The sequence below is a fragment of the Cladosporium halotolerans genome (assembly GCF_011745625.1).
Source record: "Cladosporium halotolerans strain TM138-S3 chromosome Unknown Sca11, whole genome shotgun sequence".
NCBI lineage: Eukaryota > Fungi > Ascomycota > Dothideomycetes > Cladosporiales > Cladosporiaceae > Cladosporium > Cladosporium halotolerans.
The window spans coordinates 503,809-529,863 of record NW_027191462.1 but is presented as its reverse complement, the minus strand read 5'-3'; the positions used below and the strand labels follow the sequence as shown (position 1 = coordinate 529,863).

General features: G+C 58.3%; 8 protein-coding genes across 8 annotated transcripts; 7 read left to right on the top strand and 1 right to left on the bottom strand.

The window, feature by feature from the left end:
* Window positions 1-84: 84 nt before the first annotated feature.
* On the top strand, window positions 85-2,976 carry WHR41_04414 (uncharacterized protein; the record flags this gene model as incomplete). Its single annotated transcript, XM_069373020.1, has 2 exons — window positions 85-1,377; window positions 1,591-2,976. The coding sequence occupies 2 exons, from the start codon at window positions 85-87 to the stop codon at window positions 2,974-2,976; spliced, it is 2,679 nt and encodes an 892-aa protein (XP_069230402.1).
* Window positions 2,977-4,221: 1,245 nt separating this feature from the next.
* WHR41_04413 (uncharacterized protein) lies at window positions 4,222-6,795 on the top strand (the record flags this gene model as incomplete). Its single annotated transcript, XM_069373019.1, has 1 exon — window positions 4,222-6,795. The coding sequence occupies one exon, from the start codon at window positions 4,222-4,224 to the stop codon at window positions 6,793-6,795; it is 2,574 nt and encodes an 857-aa protein (XP_069230405.1).
* Window positions 6,796-7,792: 997 nt separating this feature from the next.
* On the top strand, window positions 7,793-8,674 carry WHR41_04412 (uncharacterized protein; the record flags this gene model as incomplete). The annotated part of the gene is made up of 1 exon (XM_069373018.1): window positions 7,793-8,674. The coding sequence occupies one exon, from the start codon at window positions 7,793-7,795 to the stop codon at window positions 8,672-8,674; it is 882 nt and encodes a 293-aa protein (XP_069230406.1).
* A 2,927-nt stretch (window positions 8,675-11,601) lies between these two features.
* WHR41_04411 (uncharacterized protein) lies at window positions 11,602-14,170 on the top strand. Its single transcript, XM_069373017.1, has 5 exons — window positions 11,602-12,422; window positions 12,484-12,621; window positions 12,675-12,922; window positions 12,979-13,729; window positions 13,788-14,170. Exons 1-5 carry the CDS (start codon window positions 12,069-12,071, stop codon window positions 14,025-14,027), a joined length of 1,731 nt encoding a protein of 576 aa, XP_069230404.1. The 5' UTR covers window positions 11,602-12,068; the 3' UTR covers window positions 14,028-14,170.
* Window positions 14,171-16,762: 2,592 nt separating this feature from the next.
* Window positions 16,763-18,960, top strand: WHR41_04410 (uncharacterized protein). Its single transcript, XM_069373016.1, has 4 exons — window positions 16,763-17,340; window positions 17,395-17,701; window positions 17,755-18,549; window positions 18,609-18,960. The coding sequence occupies exons 1-4, from the start codon at window positions 17,132-17,134 to the stop codon at window positions 18,777-18,779; spliced, it is 1,482 nt and encodes a 493-aa protein (XP_069230401.1). The 5' UTR covers window positions 16,763-17,131; the 3' UTR covers window positions 18,780-18,960.
* Window positions 18,919-20,953, bottom strand: WHR41_04409 (uncharacterized protein). Its single transcript, XM_069373015.1, has 2 exons — window positions 20,651-20,953; window positions 18,919-20,575 (listed from the first exon to the last, which is right to left on the bottom strand). Exons 1-2 carry the CDS (start codon window positions 20,896-20,898, stop codon window positions 20,215-20,217), a joined length of 609 nt encoding a protein of 202 aa, XP_069230283.1. The 5' UTR covers window positions 20,899-20,953; the 3' UTR covers window positions 18,919-20,214.
* Window positions 20,954-21,132: 179 nt separating this feature from the next.
* Window positions 21,133-21,870, top strand: WHR41_04408 (uncharacterized protein). The gene is made up of 2 exons (XM_069373014.1): window positions 21,133-21,503; window positions 21,570-21,870. The coding sequence occupies exons 1-2, from the start codon at window positions 21,264-21,266 to the stop codon at window positions 21,705-21,707; spliced, it is 378 nt and encodes a 125-aa protein (XP_069230282.1). The 5' UTR covers window positions 21,133-21,263; the 3' UTR covers window positions 21,708-21,870.
* Window positions 21,871-22,986: 1,116 nt separating this feature from the next.
* Window positions 22,987-26,046, top strand: WHR41_04407 (uncharacterized protein; the record flags this gene model as incomplete). The annotated part of the gene is made up of 2 exons (XM_069373013.1): window positions 22,987-25,623; window positions 25,696-26,046. 2 exons carry the CDS (start codon window positions 22,987-22,989, stop codon window positions 25,822-25,824), a joined length of 2,766 nt encoding a protein of 921 aa, XP_069230285.1. The 3' UTR covers window positions 25,825-26,046.
* Between the last annotated feature and the right edge of the window lie 9 nt (window positions 26,047-26,055).

Below are 26,055 nucleotides of genomic sequence, written 5' to 3'. Positions count from 1 at the left end.
ACTGCACCTCCACCGGCAGCTTCACCTCACTCCAGATCCTAACGTTCAAGTGGAAATCTTTAGCCATGGAAGATACTCAGCAAGATGGAACACTCCATTGATGACTTGCGCACCGTCGTCAGGACCTGCCCGGTCATTGACAACCATGCACATAACCTGCTCCGCCCACACGGGCTGCGCTCGACCGACTTCCTGACAATCACGACAGAGGCTACCGGAGAGGCTTTGGAAGACACTCCAAAGTCTCTAGCTCACATTCGCGCCGCGAAGCAACTCCGTACCCTTTACGACCTTCCCCCGGCCGCCGATTGGGAAACCATCCTCAAAGAGCGCAACCGCCTCCTCTACGAAGACGCCGACGGCCTGACCCGAAAATGCCTCGAAGGCATGCAAACGATCCTCATCGACGACGGGCTAGGCAGCCCCGACGCCTTCGAACCCTACCAATGGCACAGCAAATTCACGCTCTCGCCCTGCAAGCGCATCGTGCGCATCGAAGCCGTCGCGGCCGCCGTCCTCGCCTCCCTGCACCAGCAGTGGAAGCTCCCCGTCGGGATCTCCATCGCGGACGACGAAGCCTGCTCCCTCGCCTGGGTCAAGTTCATCACGGCCTTCGAGCAAGCGATCGCGCTCGCGATCTCAGACCCCGACGTCGTCGGCTTCAAAAGCGTCATCTGCTACCGCGCGGGCCTCAGCGTGCGCACCGGGCGCGACAGCGAAGTGACCGACGCCGGCCTTCGCAGCTTCACGCACGAGTTCCTGCCGACGTGCGAGGCGCGAGGCTTCCGCGTCGAGGGCCGCGGCATGTGCGACGCGCTGGTGATCAGCGCGTGCAAGTTAATCGCGGCGGGCTTCTCGGAGCGCGGGCGCGCGAAACCACTGCAGTTCCACACGGGGCTGGGCGACAACGACATTTCGCTGCTCGACTCCAATCCGGCCGGCCTGCAGTCGCTGATCGAGGCGTTTCCGACCGTGCCGATCGTGCTGCTGCACTCGGCGTATCCCTACACGCGGGAGGCGGGCTACCTGGCGACGGTGTATAAGAATGTGTATCTGGACATCGGGGAGGTGTTCCCGATGGTGTCGCGTGGCGGGCAGGAGGCGATCGTGAGGCAGGCGCTGGAGCTCACGCCGATGTCGAAGGTGCTGTGGAGCACGGACGGGCATTTGCAGGCGGAGACGTACTGGCTGGCGAACGTGCAGGGGCGACAGGCGATTGAGAAGGTGTTTGTGGAGTTGGTCGAGGAGGGGGATTTGAGCGTTGAGCAGGCGATTGAGGCTGTGGAGGGGATCCTGTTCAACAATTCGAATGTGCTGTATGAGCTTGGTTTGAGGCTGCCACGGACGTTGGATGTGGCAGTCGGAGGGACGGCAAATGTGAGTGACCCTTGCTGATGCATCGCTCTCATGTGGTTTCCATGCTTTGGCAGTTGCTTGATAATAAGGCTTCGAAACTAGCACAGAAGCGCACGCGACACGCAAATATTTGGCAAAAGTTGGGCACTCATTGGCACCTTAAGTTTAGCTGCATGCGCGACGGTTCTACATCAGGCATGGAGCATCTACTGACGGGAACTTCACGAAATCCAGACACCGATGCCCTCGCAGCAAATCCAGACAGCCGCAAAGGTGACCGCACCAATACATGATTTCTCTTTCATCTTCGTCCAATGGCTCGACTGGATGGGCATGGTCCGGAACAGATGCATACCAGTCCACAAAAATCTCCAACCTGACCAGTTGAGCTTCGGGATCTCACGAGGCAATTTGGGCACTCTGCAGAACGACAGTTTCACGCCAGTCTGTAACCCCGTTGGACAGATATACGTCCATCCCGACCTCGACAGCCTCCGACCCATGTATCAAGGAAACCTCCCCGGCCCAGCAGCGACCATCATGGCAAGCTTCGAGGACGAAACCGGCCGACCGCTCGACCTCTGCCCCCGAAGCCTCCTCGCAGAAACCGTCACCATACTCCGCTCCGAGCACTCCCTCGACCTCCTCCTCGGCTTCGAGATCGAAATCACCTTCTGCCAGCGCAACCCTCCTTCCTCCTCCTCCTCCACCGACCCCTTCTCCCCCCTCGACACAAACCACGCCTGGAGCACCCTCTCGGACACCCAATACACGACCTCCCTCCCGCTCCTCCTCAGCATAACCCAAGCCCTCGCCGCCGCCAACCTCCCCATAACCCACCTGCACTCCGAGTCCGGGCCGGGGCAGTACGAATTCGTCCTGCCGCCCCTCCCTCCCGTCCGCGCAATCGACACCCTCGTCCAAACCCGGCAGGCAATCCAGCAGATCGCCGCAACGCACCGCCTGCGCGCGACCGTGCACCCTCAGCCCTTCCCCGGCGCCGGCACAGCCTGCCACGCGAACCTGTCGTTCCGGCGCCCGAGCGGCGCCGGCAATATTGATCAAACCCACGAGCTCGAGCTCGAAGCGCAGCAGTCGCGCTTCTTCGCCGGCGTCCTGGCGCGCCTGCGCGGCTTGTGCGCGTTCACGATGCCGCAGGGCGCGAGCTACGCGCGGGTGGCGGACGACGCGTGGACGTGCGGGCGGTGGGTGGCGTGGGGGACGCAGAATCGGGAGGTGCCTTTGCGGTGGGTGGGGGGCGAGGCGGCGCGGTGGGAAGTGCGGTGCTTGGATGGGACGGGGAATGCGTACTTGGCGATCGCGGCGGTGTTGAGGGCTGGGCTGGGGGGGTTGAGGGAGGGGAGGGAGATAGGGGTGCGGGAGTGTTTGGTGAATCCGTCGGGGCTGACGGAGGGGGAGAGGGAGGGGTTGGGGATTGGGGAGAGGTTGCCGGGGAGTTTGGGGGAGGCGTTGGAGGCGCTGGAGGGGGATGAGGGGTTGAGGGAGGCGTTTGGGGGGGAGGTTGTGGGGCATTATGTTGCGATGAAGAAGGCGGAGCAGGAGATGTTGGGTGGGATGGAGGAGGGGGAGAGGCGGGTTTGGTTGATGGAGAGGTATTAGGAGTAGCTGTATAAGCACTGGATTCTTTTTTTTTCTTGCTAAAGAGTTAAGTTCACGGCACAAGCATGACAGAGCGCAATGTTCATGCCCTTACCCGACACAAATGCCGCGGCGTCTCTACCTTTTCTCATGGCGATTTAACAATATTCTTGTGTACATCCGTGGCCAGCCCATCAGGGTGCTTGCTAGCTTAAGGCGAGTTGGTAGGTGCTCTGTATCCTGGCATCCTGCACACGCCCACACGACAAGGATGGCGGCTTCTAGAAGCGTGAAGTGGAGTCCTGGTTGTACGTGTTGCGAGGCATTTTGCTACTGTATATCGACACGGCCGTCTTCGGAGCGAGCGGTGTATGCTCGCTTCGCACATAGACAGGTGCACATACTCACTTGCCAGCCACCGGGGCACGTGGTTTGGGGCACTGATGGACGGATGTGCCGGAGGATTGCAGGAGGATCTGAGCGCATGGACGCCGCCAGCGCCTTAGGTAAGTAAAAGTGAGGATCTGGCCCGGCTCGTCGGCCGCCGGGTGTCCTGCTGGCGCCGGCACCTCCCTTGCACGTGCCCACTCGAGTGGGCCGCTTCGCGCACGATTGCGTGAGAATGCCGCACGCAAGCACGAGGCCGCGAGCTCGACCCGTGCACCGCTGCCACCACAGCAGATTCTGCACTCCTGGCCGACGCCGACACCACCTGCACCTCCTCCATCACCCCGTCTGTATACCGCATCCGCAACTCCCCGTCCTGCCCTGCCCTCCTCCTCTCGTGACTGCGCGCCCCAGCCCGCCGACGCCGCACCCTCCGCCAGCCGCGACCCGTCATCGCGAACGCCCCGCGTCAGCCTCTGCCGGCCTCCAACCTGCAACACCAAGCAGACTGTTTGCCCACAACACTGCACCGTACCGCACCGCACCGCACCGCACCGCACGCCTCCCGCGCAATCGTCGCATCGCACCGCACCCGCGTAGCAAAAGAGCGGCATCGCCTCCCGCCCGGCGTGCCAGAGAGGGCGTAGTTATAGCGCGCGTGGACGACAAGGCCTGCCTGTCCACCGCACCCTACATACCACCCCATATACAAGGATCGCACTTGATCCCGTTGCGCTCGAGGCGAAGAGCGCGCACCCTCACCCACCAGCCCACCACGCGTCAGAGCATGATCGCTTCTCCTCCGGCCATCCCACGCCCGCGCCCTCGTCCTCGCCCTCGTTCCTCCCTTGCCGCGCCATTGCGCTCTGCCTGATTCACATGACATCTGGACACTCGCCCGACGAACCGCATCTGCGTAGCGAGCCTGCCCTGCTCTCGCCCGCCTCGCCCAAACCCCTCCACTTCCCAACGCCCACCAACATCCCAGTGCTTGACAAGATGATGGACGTCGGCTTCAACCAGACCGAAACCCACATGGCCGACCCGGCCATGCACAACACCGAGCTCCGCCCCGGCGCCTGGCAAGAGCCCAATGCAGCGGCCGACGCGCGCAACGGTGAGAGCGCGACCCAGGCGCCTGCCGGCCAGGATGCCGCAAACACCGCAGCTGCGCCTCATGCGACGGGAGGGCAGACTGAATACCAGGCAAGTTCAAGTGACGCCGCTCCAGCCATGCCATCCTTGCATCCCAGTCTCGATGGCCCTCAGGGCGTGTCTGACGAACATGTTGCCCAGCCCGCGGCCTCATATGAGCCCAACCCTTCTGCTACAGAATCTGCATCCCACCACGCAGGCATCCCCATTCCCACAAGCGAAGGCGGCGACAACCAGCCCTCCGGCGCGCAGCCAGTTGATGTCTCCGCGCTCTTGCAATCCCTTCAGACCAGCTCGGCGCAGCCCAATCCCACCCCGTCTGGCGAGAGCGTGAATGTAGCCGCTAGCCTGTCACCTTCACAAACACACCAGCCACGTGCGCCTGGTATCGACTCGTCACCTGTGTCTGCCGCCGGTCTCGGCGCTCCACCTTCCGGACTCCCTCCCCGTCCACCTCCACAGGAGCAGCCGTTGATCAATGCGAACTACTCCCATTCGCAACACATCCGCGATTACCACCCTCATGCCGCAAACCCTGCCTACCAGAACAACAACGCCCGCGGTAGCCAAGCTGCTGCCACCGCAGACCCAGCTGCCCAAGCCTACGTACCTGCCGTACAGGTCTCGACCGAGGCTGCATCCGCCGGTGCAAATCCCACCTATAACAACTCGTCGCCCACAATCACGCAAGAGCAGCAGGCAATCTACGGAGCGAACGTGAACCGAATGCAGGGCACCACACCTCTTGAGAGCCGCCGGGAATACAAGATCGCTGCAGGGCTTAACTTGTCCGAAGACGACCAACCCTGGACCGCGGAGACGCAGCGCAAGTATGACAAGTTCATTGAGGACGAGCGCAAGTACGTGAGTGAAGGGCGCTGGGAGCAGTTCCCGTATGGGTCAAGACTCTTTGTTGGCAACCTGAGCTCGGAGAGAGTGACCAAGCGCGACATCTTCCATGCATTCCACCGCTACGGCGACCTGGCGCAGATCTCCATCAAGCAGGCGTACGGCTTTGTCCAGTTTCTGCGCCCGCAAGATTGTGCGACTGCGCTTTCACGTGAAGAGGGAAGGCAGATTCGTGGAAAGAAGATTCACTTGGAAGTCAGCAAGCCTCAGCGCAATCGCAACTCGCAACAGGATTCACGGCAAAATCAGAGCCCTGTCAACACGCGTCGCCGCTCTCGCTCGCCTGATTACGGTAGAGGAGGAGATCGCTATCCAGGTAGCCGCATGGGCTATGGTGGAAGAGATGGGAGAGACGGAAGAGACGGAAGAGATGGACGAGACCGGGAGAGAGATGCGTACAGGCCTTACCGTTCGCCGTCGCCTCGTGGGGACAGGTACCGCGACGACCGCTATCGCGATCGTTCTCCCCCATACGGCGGCCGTGGAGGCAGGTTCAGTCGTGGACCCAGCCCGACCGATTCTGACGACGGCTTGCCGCTGCCGAGACGCGCGCCTCAGAATGTTCCCGACGTTCAAATCATCTCGACCGAGAATCTCAACAGAGACTTCATCAACTGGATCGAAAAGGCCTTCCAAGCCCGCGGCCTCACCGTCGACGTCCTCTACCTCAGCGCCCGCCTTGACTTCGACGCGGTCGTCCGCCGCCAGCTCGTCGAAGGCGTTCTCGCCGTCTGCCGCCTCAGCCGCGCCAACCAAGACACCGGGCTCATCAACCTGCGCCTCTTCGACCGCACCGGCGCGGGCGCCAACAACATCAAATTCGACGACTACGACAACCAAGACCTCCAGATCTGCGTCGAGCTCGTCTCCCGCAAAAAGCAAAGCATGTGGGGCCACCAGCCGCCCCAGCAACCCTACGCCTTCACGCCCCAGCCCGCCTACGGCCTGCCCCCCTCGCACCCACCCGGCTTCCCACCCGGCTACGGCGCACCGCCAACCCACACTCCCACCTCCAGCGCCCCGCCCGTGCCCCCCAGCCTCCAACAGCTCATCACCTCCCTCGACCCCAAGGGCCTGCAGAACCTGCTGTCCGCCATGCAGCCCGCGGCGCCCGGCTACCCGCCTCCGCAGACCGCTTTCGCGCCCCACCAGCAAGCCGCCATCACCGCGCTGCAGCACAACCCGAGCGCGCTGGCGGGCTACCTGCAGCAGCAGCAGCAGCAAGCCCAGTCGCCGCAGCAGCAGCAGCGGACTGCGGCGGCCGTGCCAGCGGCGGCGAACGGAGGCGCGCCTCAGCAAGGGCAGCAGCAGCAGGGCCAGGGCCAGGGCCAGGGGCAGGGGCAGGTGAACATGCAGGAGATCTTGGCGCGGTTGGGGACGTACAAGTGAGTTTGGTGAGAGTTTGTGATGCGTGATGGGGTGGGGTGGGGCGATCGACGAAGGTCTTGCTTGCGTTTTCTTGTGCTTGTCGGTTTGTTGCTTTTTATTTGCGCGGCTTTGGCTTTTGTTCTGGGCGGCAGTTCGCGAGTATTCGGATTGGGGGGTTGCGCAGCGAGGCGTTTCTACTGAATGGAATGGAATGGCGGGACTACTGGGTGCTGGGAGAGAACTCTCTGCTCGCTTGCTTTTTTTGCTTTTTGCTTTTTGCTTTCTGGGGTTGGGTTGTTTATTAGCAAGGCGCTGAAGGTCCACGGAAGAAAGCAAGACAAAGCAAATGGAAATGGAAATGGAAATGGAAAGAATAGGGAATGGAGTGGGTTGTGCGTTGAGTAGAGCAAAGTAAAGTGACAGATTCGATGAGAGAGGGAGGTGTGAACACGAAGATATTGAACTGTGTCTTGTTACCAGTGCTTGAGACTGAGGGCACACGTGACTCTGTGCTTATCGATGTTGAAAGGAGTGAGGTCCGGATGTCAGGGCTGCAAAGAGCCCGCAGAATTGTACAGTACAGTAAAGCTCTGGTGGACCTCGGCATTTCGGTTCCACCAGGCACGTCATTCGTGAGCTTTACCTACCTGGGATATCAGACATCAGACTCACGATAGTGAATTGATATTTAGATGCTAGACTGGTTCTACGGTAGGGACGAGTCAAGTCGTTCAATTCCATCGAATCTCCACGAGCATTGTAGGCCCTTCGATACCGTGGCCAGCCCACTCAAGAAAGCCCGCTGACTGATGAGGCGCAGACTGCCATCTAACCTAGGCTGCTCGTTCCGGATATCACAGAGCACACTCAGGCGACGAGACTCTCCGCAGCATTGTCGGAGGAAACACACCGACATCCGTGCATCTACATGCGCCTGCCCTTCGCCACAACCCACGCGCCCAAACCCAATCTTCGAGCAAAAACAAAACGAATCCCACTCACCCGCCACTCCTCCAAAATGACCTCCCCCCTCCCCTCCCTCCCCCCGATAACCCACCTCTCCCCATCAACAACCCGCATCCTCGGCGCCAACCCCTCCAAATTCACCCTGCAAGGCACAAACACCTACCTGCTCGGCACCGGCGCCCAGCGCCTGCTAATCGACACCGGCGAGGGCAAGCCCGAGTGGGCGGAAAGTCTGCGCTCCGTGCTCGCGGAGCAAAAGGCGAGCGTGCGGACGGTGCTGCTGACGCATTGGCACGGGGACCATGTCGGGGGAGTCGGGCAGGTGCAGGAGCTGATGGGGAAGGAAGGGGTGGAAGTGGAGGTGAGGAAGCACGTGAGTCCGTCTGGGCGAGAGGAAGGGGCTGGGTGGGGGGGATTTCGGGATGGTGAGGTGTTTGAAGTCGAGGGGATGAAGGTGCGGGCGGTGTATACGCCTGGGCACGCGGACGACCATTGTGTTTTTGTGGTGGAGGGCGGGGGGGAGGACGGGACGGTGTTCGCGGGGGATAATGTGCTGGGGCACGGGACGGCGGTGTTTGAGGATTTGGCGGCGTATATGGATTCGTTGGCGAGGATGGAGGGGCTGGTGAAAGGGAGGTTGTACTGTGCGCATGGGGAGGCTGTGGAGGATGGGAAGGCTAAGGTCAGGGAGTATATTGAGCATCGCATGGCGAGGGAGAGGGAAGCTCTGGAGGTGCTGGGGAGGGAGAAGGATGGTGGCTGGGGTAGTATGGAGATGGTGAAGGTGATTTACGCCAAGTATCCGGAGGGTTTGCATGGGCCTGCGGAACGGGGCTTGAAGCTTGTGCTGAAGAAGTTGGAAGGAGAGGGCAAAGTCAGGCAGGAAGGTGGAAAGTGGATGTTGGCTGCAGGTGGGAAGGAAGGGAGATTGTGAGGGAAACTCTATGACAGGAAGCAAGCGCGAGGGGAGTGATAGAAGACCGTGAAAGTCGTTTGCTCTGGCGATGATATGACCGGGAGATTGATATCTCATTTAGAGGATGCAGGAAATACCGCGAGATATATCATTACGAAGGCTATAAAATCAAAGCGCAAAGATGTACCAACCCCAGCCGCCATCCATTCAACACTTCAGCCCCGACATCTCCCGTCAACCTCGAATGCCATCACCACCCTCCTGCCTTCGACCGCTCGTCAATCGGCTCAATAAACCTCCGACCCCGAGTCTGAAGACCACAGTATCGCGTCACGAACCAAACCCGCCATTAGCGTCCCATCAATCAGATCGCGATCAGGAGTCCAAGCCGACAACGAAGGCACTACAATCATATGCATACGCAGGCAGCACTGCCTCTAGCTCCGAACCTCCAGAAGTGAACCAGGGACCAGAACGACCAGAGCTAGCTCAACTTCTCTCCCACTTCTTCGGCACCGGCAACAACCTCGACCTCGCTGAATGCAAAATCGAAGTCCACCTGCACATGCATGCAAACCCAAGACCAGCGTTTCCACCGCCGTACTCCCAGCACGAGAGATTGAAAAGGAAAAGAGAGGCGACAAGCCATGGTCGGGAATGTGATGACGATGGGGAAGGGGCAGAGAGATCAGCGAAGAAGGTCAAGTTGAGTCACTGCGGCGAAGTTCAGCGTGTGCCTTCGGAAGATGGACGAAACCTTCCGACTGGCGATAGTAATAGGTCGAGAATGAGGACGAGAGGCATGACGTCTCGTCAACGGAGGGCGGAGCGAAGGAAGCATCTTCGAGGATACTGATTGGAGAAGACGCTTGCTTGGGAAGTGCTCGCAGTTGTAGTGATAGGACGCGGTATTCATCAGAAAGTATTCCTTGAAGATTTCTTCAATGCAAGATGGGATTTCTATGCTGTGATCCTGCATGTCGCCGGAGCTCTGAAATTAAACTGTCGTGATTAGTATGCGGTTGATCAAGTGGCCAGAGCCGACACTGCAACCGCTCGAGACAGGCTGTACGTTTTCGTTCCATCCATCCACAAGGGGGACCAATACGATGATAGCAACACATAGCACAATAAGGAACGGACCTTCGCGTCCGCACGGCTCATTCAGCCCACTGACCTTGCCTATACCCGTCTCAGGCAAGCTTGTCAGCGATTGCGCACGAGAGCCCGCTTACCCTTCTTATCATCCCTATACTGCACGCAACCAATCTCGGATCTGCACAAGCATCAGCCGCGCCCACCAGGCCGCTAGGAACCAACCTGCCAGATGTCGTATGGAAGGCCGCCTCCCGCTCTTCCATGCATGATCCATACAGCGAGTCACTTAGGCCGGCGGCAGACCCGGCCCAAGGCGCAACGTCAGTTGCGGTCAGGACAAACACCTTCATGGCCGTCAGACGACAACATTCGAAGGGACGACATTCCCCGTTCATCTAACCACTCATCATTCAGCGAAGCGAAAGCAATAACGAAGGATCCGAGCATATCTCCAACCACCTTCTGCATCGAGCCGCGAAGCCTCTTGGCCGCGCTGTATATAGCTCCTGCGGATGTCTGGGCATGACTTATCAATTCCAGGCCCGCGTGCGTGTGAGAAAGCCAAGGCGTGACCAAACGGTCGCGCGTCTGGAGCCGCTGTTGCGGTAAAGGATGGATGGAAGTAATATTATATGCCTCACTTACTTGCGAATGCGCGGGCGCGGCGGTGTAAGCGAGGGGTTGATACGTGAGGTATCCCGGACCGGTTCTGTGGGCAGCACGTGATACTTCACGGTGCGAAATAGAGCGGTCCTGCTTGGGGTGATGGACGAGGTTCGCCATCGGGGTACGCGAATCTTGAAGTGGCCACTTTACAGACTCGGTCCCATTCCCGAGTCGCGTCTTGCTGAAGACGCGCCACATCACGCGACAAACCGACACCTCGGCTCTTACACCCGTCCGCGAAGAGTGATAGGCCGCGGGCGTAATGGCACATCAGTCTTGGATCTGCAGTCAGAAGGTCGCGAAGACGTCTTGGCCATATGCATGCCACATGGTCTTGGACCGGGACATGCCAATGGGAAGGGTCAAACAAGCGTGACAAGACGCGAGGTTGATGTTACGCTGAGCGCATATCTTCTCGCATGGGGGGGTTGCAACTTGCAGCAGTTGCATGAGAGCGACGGAGGCAACACCTGTTTGGGGAAGGCTGCCGAAGAAGCGCAGCACAGCCCGGCGCAGGTCTCTGGCAGTGAAGGTTCGCCGCTATGTCACTGGCGGAGAGATCCTTCGGCTGTGCCGGCGGGAACGCTATCGCAGGCGGAAACTGGGGTGATCTGGAGCGCCACTCTAATCTCTGGCGCTCGCCTTCTGGCGTGCGGCGCACGCTCGCTGCCAGCCCTTTAGTCACGGGATTGACAACGTCGACATCGCCTGTATCTTAGCAGCGATGTATAGCCGAGATGAAGCTTGGTAGGGCCAACATGTCGGCGGGGATGAGCAGCACAGGTGAGCGATATGCGGCCAGATGCAGAGGCTTGAGTCGCGACAAGCACGCTTGCGCGGTCAAGGCGAAACGGTACGCCGGTAGAGGATAGTCACGCATAAACTCAAATGGCGGTTGTTGGAGTTTTTCTTACACATGAACAGAGCCGCAGCCGCCGGCCCCGGATCAGCGCAGCGCGTGCGGGGGTTTAACGGGTGCAGCAGCGACGAGAGGCACTCGCCTATTCGCGATACAAACCAAAGTCAAAGGGAGCGCCTCTTACCAAGGCCCTGAATATCCGCCGTCGGCACAAGGCGAAATCAGCAGCCTCGTTGTATGGCCAAGACCGCGTTGGCCCTTGGTAGAGATACCAACGAGCAGCAAAGACGACTCTCGCTGGCGGTTGTAGTGTGTTATCAGAAGAGGGTGGCGACGACCGCTGTGTTTGGACAGCCTTATCAGTGCAGGGACGCGCATGGGCCGTCGTCTGGAGGGTACGAGCGATGTGGATCTTGGCCTCCACAGATTGCAGGCTGGAGAGAGAGCGTTAGTGGTGCGCACGCGGGCGACCGTCGCAGAACGGGCCTCCCTCCTCGCGTGGAGTGCCTTCTCGAATTCATGGCGACGGGCGGTACCAAGAAAAACCTAACGCGGATAGGCAGTTAGTTCATGGTCAGGTCTCAAGAGACCGCGGGCCAAGGCCTTGGTGTCAAGCCGGACTTGCTTGGCCGGCGGAACCCAGGTTCCAGGCGTGGTACACCGAGGAGGGTCATGGAGTGTACAGAGACGCGTTATAAACTCCTTTGGCACCTCGTGCAGATGGCGAGTGGACGCGGACGTTCATAACTTCTCCAGCACTTTTTCCGGCAGTCGCCCTTTTCGCCTGGCATGGCGACCTACAACACCTATACCGATCCCGAGACGGGTGCCCAGAAAGCAGTTGATGCTGAGGTCAAAGGCCTTGATAGCCCTCTTGCGCAGTCGCCGTCGCACACCAATGGCGAATACTACGACACCGAGAGGCCGCCGTTTTTGACGCGCCTCGGTGTGACACCCGACTCCTTTAAGCGCCGTACGCTCGCCGACAAGCACAACCAGCTCAACAAGACCTTGAAAAGCAGACACTTGAACATGATTGCCATTGGTGGCAGTATCGGCGCTGGTCTCTTCGTTGGCTCTGGTAGTGCCCTCAGCAGAGGTGGTCCCGCTGCTCTCCTGATCTGTTTCTCTATCATCGGTATCGTAAGTCGGTTGCGGATTGAATTGCGATCGTTCCAGAACATTTGCGCTGACAAGGAGATAGATGATGTTCAACGTCGTGTACGCTCTCGGTGAACTGGCTATGATGTACCCGATCTCTGGTGGTTTCTACACCTATTCCGTCCGCTTCATCGATCCGTCCTGGGGTTTCGCAATGGGCTGGAATTACGTCTTCCAATGGGTCAGTGTCCGCGGAGAGGTTGATAACGATGGACCGTCGGCTGATATCTTTAGGCTATCGTGCTTCCGCTAGAACTTGTCGTTGCTGGTTTGACAGTGCAGTGGTGGGAGGGTGCATCAGGCGTGCACCTTGCCGTCTGGATCACCATCTTCATGGTTGTCATCATCTTAATCTCTGTTTTCGGTGTCCTCGGATACGCTGAAGAAGAGTTCTGGGTGTCCCTGCTGAAGCTGACCACGATCATCGTCTTCCTATTCATGGGCGTGATCTTCGTCTGCGGTGGCGGCCCCTCGAACGGAGAGTAAGCGCACACTTCAATGTTTCCTCGAATCCCGCAGACACTGACATCAATCGCAGGTTCTCCGATTACCAAGGTGGAAAGACATGGCAAAACCCCGGCGCGTTCACCACCTTCGTTGGATTCTGCGGTGTCTTCGTCACTGCCGCCTTCTCCTTCTCCGGTACTGAGCTTGTCGGTCTCGCCGCCGCCGAGTCCGAGAACCCCACCAGGTCGCTCCCGTCCGCCATCAAGCAGGTGTTCTGGCGTATCACCCTCTTTTACATCCTCTCCCTGACCTTCGTCGGTCTTCTCATTCCCCACGACGACGAGCGCCTGCTTGGTAGCGGTTACGTCGACGTGACCGCCTCTCCCTTCGTCATCGTCGCCGAGCGCGCCGGCGTTATCGGTTTCGCCCACTTCACCAACGTCGTCATCATGTTCTCGGTCGTCTCCATCGGTCTCTCCGGTGTATACGGTGGCTCCCGCACGCTCACCGCGCTCGCCGAGCAGGGCTACGCGCCCAAGTTTTTCACATACGTCGACCGCGCCGGCCGCCCGCTGTGGGCCACCCTCGCAATCATCGCCTGGTCCCCGCTGGCCTACATGACCCTATCCACCGGCGGTACCGTCGCCTTCGACTGGCTCCTGTCTCTGTCCGGTCTCGCTGCTCTCTTCACCTGGGGCAGCATCTGCTTCGCGCACATCCGCTTCCGCAACGCTTGGGCTTACCACGGCCACACCCTCGACGAGCTGCCCTTCAAGGCCATCTTCGGCGTCTGGGGCTCGTGGCTCGGTCTCGGCCTCGTCGTGCTGGTCCTCATTGCTCAGGTATGGTTTAACCCTCACACCCAGCTCGCCAAAACTCCGCACTAACACCCCCTCTCAGTTCTACACCGCCGTCGCACCCCTTTCCGCCGAGGATTTCTTCAAATCCTACCTCGCCTTCTTCGTCGTGCTGCTCTTCTACGTCATCGGTTGGGTCTGGAAGCGCTCTGCCTGGAAGAAGCTCGCGGACATTGACGTTGACTCCGGCCGCCGCGAGTTCGACTGGGAGGTGATCAACAAGCAGCGCGCTCGCGAGGCTAGCTGGCCGGTGTGGAGGCGTGTGCTGAGCAAGTTCTTCTAACGCAGTCTTTTGGTCGGGCCGTGGCGTTTGCTGCTGGCTCGGTCGGTGCGTTGGTTGAGTTTGTGCGTTCGCGCTTAATGTGGGGATTTCGTGTAGTGTTGTAAATGATGGATATGTCCATTTCCATTCGTCTTTTCGTTCGATCTTTCTGTTCACGTGCTCCGTGGTGATGTTTCGCATTTGTCTAATTCATGATTTGTGTGACGTCGTATGTTGCGATGCTGCTGACACGAGCAAGGTGAGCAATTGCATACGACGTCGAAGATACGTTGGAAGAATTTCCTCCGCTCCTAAATCTCTAGTTGAAGAGGCATTGCTCCATATATCGGAAGGATATCATGTCGCTCAGATGACTGCCGTCTGTCTGACACGTAGATGACTGTCGTTTCAGTGCTTGCCAGAGTTACTGGCACGTCGCCTTCCTTCTGCCTTAGCATAGACGCGCGTACAAGGTGATGTGGTTTGTATAGAAAGTCACATGTCCATGATCACGTGATGGCGCCGCTCCGCCACGCCTTTAAAGTGTCCAGGAGTTCTTGATGTTAGACGAACAGCCTAGGCACGTTAGCTTGAGCGCTGCGCAGACACATCATCTGAGCAAGCATTATGGTTGAGTCGCGTGCCCAAGAATGTCGATAGAGGCTCCTCTGTTGTTGCCTGAGGCACGGTGAGAGCTGGGCAAAAGGTCGCGCCGGCATCAATAATGTTACTAATCCGTACCGTGTCCGATCGGACTATCGAAATACGATCCACATTTCTTTTGCTCTTTCTCTCGTGGATGCGCCAGCCGAGCTCAAATCGGGGAAGCATGGTGTCCGTCTTGTGAGCCAGCTTCAGGAGAAAAGAGGCGAGCTGTGATGCATGCGCCTTTGTAACTTGTTGCTTTCTCAAGCAAGGACATTCTATTGTCCAGGATCTAGAACGTCGACACGGATATTGAAAGCCCAGTCCAGTACCCGGGTCTTTCAGGAAGCCGGAGCGCAGGGCAATTTCCCGCAGATGGTGGCGTAAGCTTGGGCTGTCGGCATCTCGTTCGTCCTTGCCAGGACAGAAGTAGATGCGGAGGCCGGGTGAGGTCGTTACTTTCTCAGCCCGTATGCTTATACCTTTTTGGCTTTCTTCGAGAGCTGACGGTAACTTTCGGGTGGTGATAGACGCCACGTTGTGCGCTCGATGTGGGAGGCAAGCAGGTATTTTTTCGATGCTGCAGAGTCTATCGTCGCCCTATGGCGGACATCGTGTGATCAACATCGCGGTTGCAGTGACAGGTCCAAAAGTTTCGGCAAGCCATGTATGTCCCCGTAAGGTCATAACGTCGTCGTAGCATCATCTGCGATGCATTAACCGGCCATCGCGATGCCCAGGGGAGCCAAGGAAGGCTTTATGAGGGTGAGCCATGTTAGTCGATATGCATGCGAAGGGGGTTAGAGAGATGCAGAAAGAGGCGATGAGCATTGGGGAATGTGGGCTGGCAGGTATTTGACATTCTCTGGTTATATACTTCGCAGTCATCGGAGGTCGATTTGGATGTACTCGCAGGGCGCGCTGGGTGTGGATGAGTGTAGTCGGAAAGGCGCGTGGAGAAGGGAACAGTGAGTGGGGCGAGCGCGACGCGATCAGCAAATCGTTCTGAAGAATGCCCACGTGCGTTCCCCGGAAAACGTCGAGTCTCTCGTTGGCAGCGCTCTGTCCGGCGCGTGAAATCGTCTGCTCCTTCGACACCAATGGCCGCTGACCACCACGAACACATCGTCAAGACCAGCCACTTTCGTCGGCGACTAGACCCCTCAGATCCTGCGCAAGGCTGAACTCACGCATTCCGGTTCTCTGGCCGAACTCTCGATCAACGTTTCGGGAGAATCAGGAGGCGCAGCAGCATCAAATAATTCAACCAAGGTTTGTAGCCGGCCACACGGGCCGCAGCTCGCATCCGGACCGTCGCCCGGAATATTGCGCAAGTGACATCCGTTTTCCGCATTCTCGACCGCCGGTGCCAACGCTATCCGGCACTCGAGAGTGCTCATAAGCACATCATGGACTGTCCGCCGGTGGAGCTACGTGCACCAAGGACTGTTCGTTGGTGGGGCTACGTGCACGAGAGACCCCCTCTCCCTCTCACATGGCGCTATTCCTTGCCACCGCAGTCTAGCCCATGCCAGTTGAAGCCGGGGACACGAGGGTTTCCGTATACTGTGGCTGGACTTCTGTCCGGCTACTCGTGAGAATGTACCGGACACCCACGCTCTCTGCCTCTCCGGCTTAATATCGCCAATGGTGAGATGAAAGCTTCGGACGTGATTGAGTTACCCCTCGCCAGGTCTGTGGGCGGCAACAAGAGTTTGAGGGACTTCGTTACACTGCGTGGACCAAGCAGGCTTGCCGCTCTTCGATAGTCGGAGGCGTACATTGGCACACTTGGCTCGTGCCCTGCGAAACAAAGCGGCCTCGCGCGATTGGCAGACAATGCGGGTGAGAGCTGGGCCTGCACGCACGTCCTTCACGTGGCGCTCTCGATCAGCGTCTGGGGAGTGGAGCGCACACGAGACGCTAATCGTTTTTCCCATGGGGTTGACGCGTGAACCAGTCGGCAGGCCAGTCCAGGCAAGTACCGGCACCCCAGGTTTCTGCGCCTTAGCTTGGCGAGAGCGGAGACTAGTCTTGGAAAAGCTCGACCACATTGGCATCTTACATCTCTGCACAACGCGATCTCCGCTCCCCACGTCCCTTGGCAAGCCTGGGGTGGCCTGGGGAAGGGAGCTAAGGGCTTGGACACGGAGACCTGAAGGCGTGCGAAAGAGGCTCGGGCGAGAGCTGGGCGAGAATGCGTCAACCGTCCTGGTCAGCCACGACGCTTTCGATTGGACGTCCAGCTCCAGGGCCGCCAGTGGAGCATTACCGTCCGACAATAATGCGGAGCCTAGCGTCTCTGACGATGGAGCAGAGACCTTGTGTTGTTTGAGCTGCAGAGAGACTTTGAGGGCAAGGAAGGCCCACTATAAAGCACCTCTCATCACCTCTCCAAGGAGCAAGATCCTCAAGAGACATCGCCCTCTCAACTGTGACATCTCCTTGTTCATCTACAACGACAAGCAATCGATATCGACATGGCGACCAACAAGAACACCGGTGCCCAGCACATCGATAACGCCGATGACATCGGCAACGAGAAGGCCACCGTCAGACAGACCAGCATCTACGATGAAGAGATTCTCAAGGAGAAGGCCGCACTCGGTGATTACTCTGGTGCCAAAGAGAAGACAGACCCCAAGGAGATTGCCCTCGTGAGGAAGCTCGATCGTTGGATCATGCCCATGTAAGTAATCATCTTGCCTCCTACGCATGGTGCCTCAGCTAACCCGTTTCTTAGGCTTTGGCTGATGTACTGGTTGAACTACCTTGACCGTAACGCTATTGCACTTGCAAAGATCAACGGTATCCAACAAGACCTCAACTTGTCAGGAACACAATACCAGACATGTGTTTCCATCCTCTTTGTGGGATACATCCTTGGGCAGATTCCGTCAAACATGGCTCTCACTCGCTTGCGACCTTCGTGGTATATGTCCTCTGCCATGGCTCTCTGGGCAATTGTCAGCACCTTGACCGCCATTGCAAAAGACTTCAAGGGCCTCTTCCTGACTCGCTTCTTCCTTGGTATCACTGAGGCTCCTTACGTATGTTTTAAGCACTCTCTTTTCTTGCTGATCAATCGCTAACCTTTTCGCAGTACCCTGGTGCTCTCTACATGCTCAGTATCTTCTACACCCGCAAAGAGATTGCCACTCGTATCTCGATTCTGTACACTGGCAACATCCTCGCGACCGCCTTCGCCGGCCTCATTGCAATCGGGATCTTCAAACTTGACGGAGCTTCTGGCCTTTCTGGCTGGCAGTGGCTGTTCATCATCCAAGGTCTCGCCACATTCGTCGTCGCCATCGCTGCCGTCTTCGTCCTCCCCGACGACCCTCTCAACACCAAATGGTTGACCCCCGAGGAGCGCCAACTAGCCAACAGCCGTATTCTCCTCGACACCGTCGGCGAGAAGGGCATTGTCAGCCCATACGCTGGTCTTAAGTCCGCCGCTTCCGACCCCAAGCTCTGGCTCTTCGCCTTCATGCAGCACATGCATCTTGCCGCCAACGGCTTCAAGAACTTCTTCCCGACCGCCGTCGAGACCCTCGGCTTCAACCAGACCATCACCCTCGCCCTTACCTGCCCGCCCTACCTCATCGCCGGCTTCATCTCCATCGCCTACTCCTGGAGTTCCGGCAAGTTCAATGAGCGCACCTGGCACATCACCGCCGCGAAAGCTGTTGCCATCTTCGGTTTCATCCTGGCGTTCGCAACCCTCAACACCGGCGCGAAGTATTTCGCCATGGTCGTCTTCGCCATCGGCACCTACGCCGTCAACTCCATCATCCTCGGCTGGGTCGCGGGCACCTGCGGTCAAACCAAGGAGAAGAAGGCGTCAGCTCTCGCCATTGTCAACACCATTGCCAACGCATCCTTCATCTGGACTCCTGTGAGTAACCCATGCTTACACTTTTTACCACGAATCACAAGCTGACTCAAAATCAACAGTACCTCTGGATGGACTCTGACGCGCCCCGCTACACCATCGCTCTCAGCTCCAGCGCCGCCTTCTCCGCAGCCTGCGCGTCCGCCGCCTGGGTCATGAAGTTCTGGCTCATCCGCACGAACAAGAAGATCCGCCAGAACCCCGACGAGTCCATCAACACTTTTGCCTACTAGACGATGGAATGACTTGAGATAAAACGTGAATATCGTGCGATCTGAATGTACATACTGCCTAGAACTCCGTGACGCTCGCGAGCGAAATATGCACATACTGCATATGCGCGAGCGGAAGGGAGATACATGAATTAACGACTGTGACAATGAAAAATTGTTAATGAATGCTCTGTCTATCCTGTCTATTCTTCTATTCCCTGAAGGCAACGTTCTCTCCAATAATGATGAACCAAGCTCATCAAAAATCTTGCGCAGACCTCAGTCTCAGACCTCTACCTTGCCTACTTAAGTCCCTAAGACCGCACCTCCCTCCCAAGTCCTCGGCTCCTTCTGCTCGGCAACGAGCATCGCCACTGCAACCGCTCCAAGTCGAGCAGGGGCCCGCATTCCAGGCACAGGGGACGCGGACGCGAAGGTCGATCGCCTGCATTCCTCCCACACCCAAGCGAAGCGACGCTGCGAACGCCTGCGGACCACCAGCTGGCCATTGTTCCATTTTCATCTTCGATGCGCAACAACGGCAGCACAGATATCTTTCCCCTGCATCTGACCGGGAATATATGATACTCTGACAAGGAAGGGCATCTGCGAGAAATCATACCGGCGCAATGGCTCTCCGCCTCAGCATCACCTCCCTCCTCACTACTCTCGCGCTCACGCTCGCGCTGGCCTCACCCCTCGAACAACAAAACATCCTCCAAGCGCAAGCGCAAGCGCCAGCGCCCCGCCCCAAACACGCCCCCTCACCACACTTCGACGCAGCCCCCAACTCCGTCGGCCTCCTGCTCACAACCCCCTCGTCCGCGCGCGAAGTAACCCACGCCTGGCTGCCGCTCGGGCAACGCGTGGAAACGCGTCCGTCTTCTCCGTACCTTTCCCCTCTCTGCTCCACAGCTAACGCATGACGCCAACAGGCGAGTCACCCACCCTCCCACTCCACCCTCACTCCGCACGCATAACGACGCTAATCCGCAGCTCGCCGTCGCTTGCGACGCCCGAGCGGCTGGCGGAAGTGGAGTGCGAGCTGTTCCTGCGGGTGAACGGGACGGAAGCGGACGCGGAGAAGAAGTGGGAGGCGCGGTTTGGGAAGCGCAAGAGGCGGCGGCGGAGGAGGAGGGAGGAGGGGAGCGTGAGGGTGAGGCGGGGCGATGGGCTGGTGAGGTTTGCGGATGCGGAGTCGAAGTTTTGGTTGGGGGGGCGGGAGGTCGTTGCGTACGAGTGTCGGTAGGGGTGGTGGTGGTTGTGGTAAGTGGCGCGTCCTCCTGGGAGGGGGTTCTTTGCTGTGGATGGTTTCGTTCGTCCGTCCTGGGATATGCGCGCGGCGTTCTGGGGATCTGGGTCGCGCTTGTCGGTGCCTCGATGGGGAGGTAATGGTAATTTGGCGTCGGGCAGATCCTGGTGGAAATCGATATGACCACGTGTAATCTCAGGCCTCTCATACAGGCTCTTTGCTTGACTGGCCAACCCCAACAGCCTCATAACTCCCAGCTCCGTCCCTGCCCGCTCCTCTGACACTGCCCATCTCGTACCCCTCTCCCTCGTCCTGTTGTTTCCCCTTAGCCTGCGCGCTCGGCTTCCCGCCAAACGCCATGGGCTGAAGCTCGCGCCACTGACACGCCCACATGCCGAGCGAGACCATCAGCGCAGCCGACGCGGCCTGCACTAGCCACCAGTAGAGCGTGTCCGGGATCGCATGGGCGTAGAGGGACGTGATGATTAGGTGGATGAAGTGGATGGTGAGGGCAAAGTCCGGGACGAGTTTGGAGCGGGCGATTAAGAGGAGGATTGGAATAACACTGCATCAATCGATCATATGTCAGCGGGACGAAATACCGAAGGCACAGGGAAAGGGATGGGACGGCGCGACTCACGTTAACAGACTACCCAGTAACCAGCAGAGAGCCAGAGTCCAGCCCGTAGTCACGTCGCCTCTCAGTTCGCGCCAGTCAAGAATGGCTTTTGTGTCGGGGTGTCGGCCGGCGACGAAAGTTGTGAAGACGATCAGGATGATAGCCGTGCCGTAGTAGAAGAACTGCAGGAGGGCCATTTGTTTGAGGATGCGCGAAGGCGAGAGGTCGGCTAGCGCACCTGGCCGAGGTGGGCGGCGGCGGCGTGCCATGATTTTTGTCGTGTATGTGGAAAGGGAAAAGAAAAAGGAGCGTGGTTGTTGGTTTGGTGACAGCTAACAGCTCGGCAGGCTGTCGACGATGATGACGGCTGGCGCTGGCTCGCTGGCGCAGGGACAGGCGCCGGCTCCGGGCCGCTGATGCTTGCGGAAGGGGAATGCCGCGTAGCCGCCCGTGGGGTGCGGCCGAGCAAGCAGCACTCCAGCGAGACTCGCATGAGATCATCCAATACCACCGACCATCCGTCTGGCTATCGTTGCAGAGCGGCCAGAACATTTCTCGCGCAATCTCCACCGACCTTACAACCGTTTCCGATCCATATCGCTATAGACACCACAGACACACCTTACTTTCCACCATGGGCTGGTTCGGCACTTCCAACTCACAACCCTCGCCTCCCCCGCCTGCTCCTTCACAAGACGGCGGCTTCATCGCACCCGACCGCAGCGCCCGCGCGCAATGCTGGGACGGACGAGACAGCTTCTTCAAATGCCTGGACCGCAACAACATCATCGACAGCGTGCGAGAAGACGAGAAGGCCAAGAAGCTGTGCGCGCCGGAACTGAGAGAATTCGAGAGCGCATGCGCGAGTAGCTGGGTATGTACAAATCATGAGGTGTGATGTGAGGTGTGAGAAAGAGCTGAGGGCTGATACAATGGACAGGTCACGTATTTCAAGAAGCGGAGAGTGATGGAATACCAGCGCGACCAAACGCTGAAGAAGCTGAATGCTGAGGGCGCGACATCCATGGACAGTTCAAGTGCGGGTGGCGCTGGCGCTGCTGCGCTGTCGGGAAAGTGAGATTTACATGAAAGAGCTCGGGTCGAAGATGCTGTGGTGAAGGCCAGCAAATGTACATTGCATGGACGAGGTGGGCTTGTGGCGGCATGTGCTAGCGAGCATTGTATTATACTTATGTACAGTAAACTCATTTTTGAGGCCACCCACCAGTGGCTATCACGAGCTTTCGGGTCGGTGGATATCAAGATCAGCATATTCGCAACTTACACCAGTCCCCTCCGCAATGGGACTCTCCTCGCAGGGCACCATAATTGCCACTGGCCAGACATAGAGGTCCGCAGCCTCTCGCTTCTGTACGTGAACTGCAATTTCAAGAGTAGAACGTTTGGCATAGAGGCTGCGCAGCAATGAGCAGTCATCAATCAATCAATCCTAGTGCCATTGGTGAAAGGCTTCGCAATGAGCGGACAACAGAACGGGAAGATGAGAACAGGAGTCTGGACGCATTCATGCGCAAAGGAGTTGGATGATTGCACAGAACTTTTTCTTATGGCGGTAGACAAAGAGTAATCGTCACGTGATGCCACTGGAAACTCTCAGGACTTGGAAATGTAGATATCAAACAGAAGGTGCTTGGAGGTAATCTGGATAGGCTTCGCCCAAGCTCCTGAAGATGGTTCGGCATGTGGTGCCGAAAAGCAAGACTGCTGAGTAGCTGTAAGTAACCTTAAGCATCCAAAAGCTTTGACACATCAAAGCTAAGCGCACATGGCATGGTCACTCGAATGATATAGTAGAAGTATGGCTTTGTTTTCATGACCACCTTTTACTAGTTATTACTCTATTCTGGAGACATGGAAGATTCCCACGCGAGCTCCCGAGGTCGGTCACGAAGCAGACGACCCCGCAATTGTTTGAACCCTGCAGCGATGCCCGTTGGATCAGCTCTAGCGTGCGCCTTACGCCCCGACCCAGCCGATCAGGAATCTGATCATGTGCGAGATGCAATGCCACAGCTCGCCTGTTAAGCGAAAATGAACGCCTCGAAAGGGACTCGAATGAACATGAGTATCGATTCGACATAACCAACATTCATTTCAGCACACATCGAGCAAACCCCTAGCTACAACAGCAGCCCTCACATAACCCTGCCAAGTATCGAGCCAAGCAACGACAACACCCGTCCGTCCATCGCGGGACCTCCTTACTACCTGCATCCTCCATTCCAGCGGACATCCCTCGCCTGACGCCCCCCACACTCCTTTCTTGTACGATAACGTAGACTGAGGAAGTGAAATGTGCGACTGTTGCCTCCGCCAATAGTCTTTGCGCGCCCGCCATGCCCGTCCGCCGCGTCCGCTTCCTGGCCATCGCCGTCTTCGTCTCCATCGCTTTGTTCCTGTTCACGCGCTCCACGTCGACGTACGAAAATTACAAGACGTACGCCGAGCAAAAGTATGAAAATGCGGTAGGAGGAGGGTCGGTCTTGCGGCCGGAGGAGGGAGAGAAGGCCAAACAAGAGATAGATCAGGCGGCTGGCCCGCCCGAGGACGAAGATGTGCCTGCCCCAGCGCCTGCGCCTGCGCCTGAGCCCGAGGTGACCACCAGTGCGAGGATAGTGGAGGTTGTTGGACAAGCTACGGAGAGCAGCGAGGTCGCGGAGACGACATCCACGCTCGCGCCCACGCAACCGCTGCCATTGGACTACCAGGAACCGCAGCTCGTCGCCAACGAGGACGAGATCCCAATAGAGATCGGACAGGGCCGCTACGAAGTCGACGGTTCTCCCAAACACAGCGACATTCACTGGACGAAGCTCCCCGAGCACTTCCCCATCACCTCGACGATCCAAATCCCGACGAGCAAGCCCAGCGCGATCCCCAAAGTCCAGCACAAATTCAAAAAATCTCAAGGAGCTGACGCGAACCGCCTGGCTGTGATCCAATCGGTCGCGGCGCACGCGTGGAAAGGGTACAAAGAGAAAGCATGGGGCCACGACGAAGTGAAGCCGATCTCCGGCAAACACGCCGACCCGTTTAACGGATGGGGCGCGACGCTGGTCGACGGCATGGACACGCTGTGGATCATGGGGATGAAGGCCGAGTTCGAGGAGGCCGTGGAATTCGTCGAGACGATCGACTTCACGACCACGCCGCGCAACGACATTCCCCTCTTCGAGACCACGATCCGCTACCTCGGCGGCCTCGTCGCCGCGTACGAGGTCTCCGGCGCAAAGTACAGGGTTTTGCTGGACAAGGCAGTCGAGCTCGCGGAGGTGCTCTACAGCGCGTTCGACACGCCCAACCGCATGCCGGAGACGTACTACCGCTGGAAGCCGACGTTTTCGTCGCAGCCGCACCGCGCCTCGACGCGGGCGGTCCTCGCGGAGATTGGAAGTCTGAGCATGGAATTCACGCGCCTGGCGCAGTTGACGAAGGAACCCAAATACTACGACGCGATTGCTCGCGTGACCGATGCGCTGGGCGAGTTCCAGAACAACACCCGTCTGCCTGGCATGTGGCCGACGTATGTCGACGCAAGCGGGTGCGCGAAGCCAGCGCAGATGAATCGCCCTTTGTATGGGACGCACATAGAGCATCCGGACGGGAGTGGCGACCTGATTATTGCGGATGAGCCTGTGCAGGGCAAGAGCAATGCTAACGCCGGGACAGCTGTCGCTCCGGGCAAAGCTGTCAATGAGATTGTCAAGGAGGCGGAGGAGCAGCAGAAGAGTCAAAACATTGACGAAACCAAAGCTTTCGAGAATCCGAGTGAGGAGGATCGCTGGACGGATAAGAAGAACCAAAAGAGGCAGCTCGACGCTGGCACGGGCTCTGCGCAGGCAAGCGATGATCACTTGGATAGCAACAATGCTGCCGCCGGCAGCGGTCGAACGGCAGATACTGGAGGCGAGCCGCTCTTCCAACGCCCGAACAACGTCGTAGGCCAGAAGCCTCAGACCGGCGCTGATGTCTGTGTACCCCAGGGCTTGGGCTCTCCTAACAAGCACGGAAGCGAAGTCTTCACTCTCGCTGGTATGAGTGACAGCACGTACGAATATCTTCCCAAGATGCACCTCCTGCTGCGCGGGCGAATCGACCAGTACAAGGACATGTACCTCAAGTCCGCCGACGTCGCTATCGAGAAGCTCGTCTACAGGCCCATGACGAAGGATGGCCGCGACATTCTTGCATCGGGAGACTTGAGGCTCGCCCCCAACATGACGTCTGGCGAACAGATCGAGACCTTCAGGCCCGTCAGCTCGCATCTAGTCTGTTTCGCCGGCGGCATGTTCGCGCTCGGCGGCGTCATCTTCGACCGTCCCGAAGATCTCGAGGTCGGCAAGAAACTAACGGACGGCTGCATCTGGGCTTACAACGTGACCGCGACCGGCATCATGCCCGAAGACTTCATGCTGAGCAAGTGCGAGAGCAAGACGAGCTGCGAGTGGAACGAGACAAAGTACTTCGAAGAGCTCGACCCCTACCGCGCGCACCGCAGCAAGACGCCCACGGCCGTGACCTACGGCCACAAAGCGCCCTCCAAGCTCGAAAACACCGACTACGAACTCCAGCACAAGCGCCAGCTCTCCCCCGACACCGACACCGACACCGACAGCAAACCCGAACCCTCCCCCTCCCCCTCCCCAACCAAAACCCAACTCGACCCACCCCTCCCCAAACTCCCCGCCCTGCACGCAGTCTACACGCCGCCGCCACCGCTCTCGCACGAAGAGTACGTCGCGCAGAAAATCGCCGACGAGCGCCTCCCGCCGGGCTTCACGGCGATCAACAGCAACAACTACATCCTGCGGCCGGAGGCGATCGAGTCCGTCTTCTACCTGTACCGCATCACGGGCGAGCAGTACTGGCGCGACCGCGGGTGGGAGATGTTCACGGCGATCCAGGACCACACGGGGGCGGTGTTCGGGAACAGCGCGATCGACGACGTGACGAAGGCGGCGCCGGAGGCGAAGGTATGTTGTTTTTTTTCATTATCCGCCGTATTCTCTCTTTTGGGAGCTCGTTACTGACGTAGTGTGCAACAGGATTCGGAAGAGTCGTTCTGGCTGGCGGAGACGCTGAAGTACTTTTACCTGCTGTTCGACGAGCCGGAGAAGTGGAGTCTGGACGACTGGGTGCTGAACACGGAGGCGCATTTCTTCAAGCGGACGTGAGCGGAGGAGGCATTGGTGTTCTTGCATAAGCGTGGCTCTTCGCAATTTTGTGGCGTTTCTATTCATCTGATCTACTGTTGTACGAACGAGAAGAAATCAAAACATTCACAAGACACTGGGCAGATGTTTTCTCTGCAGGAAGACAATCTTCGTACGGAAAGAGTAACAAATATCGAGTACTATGAAGCGAATCAATCATGACAGCGTTGCCAGACGGAAGAATTACATGAA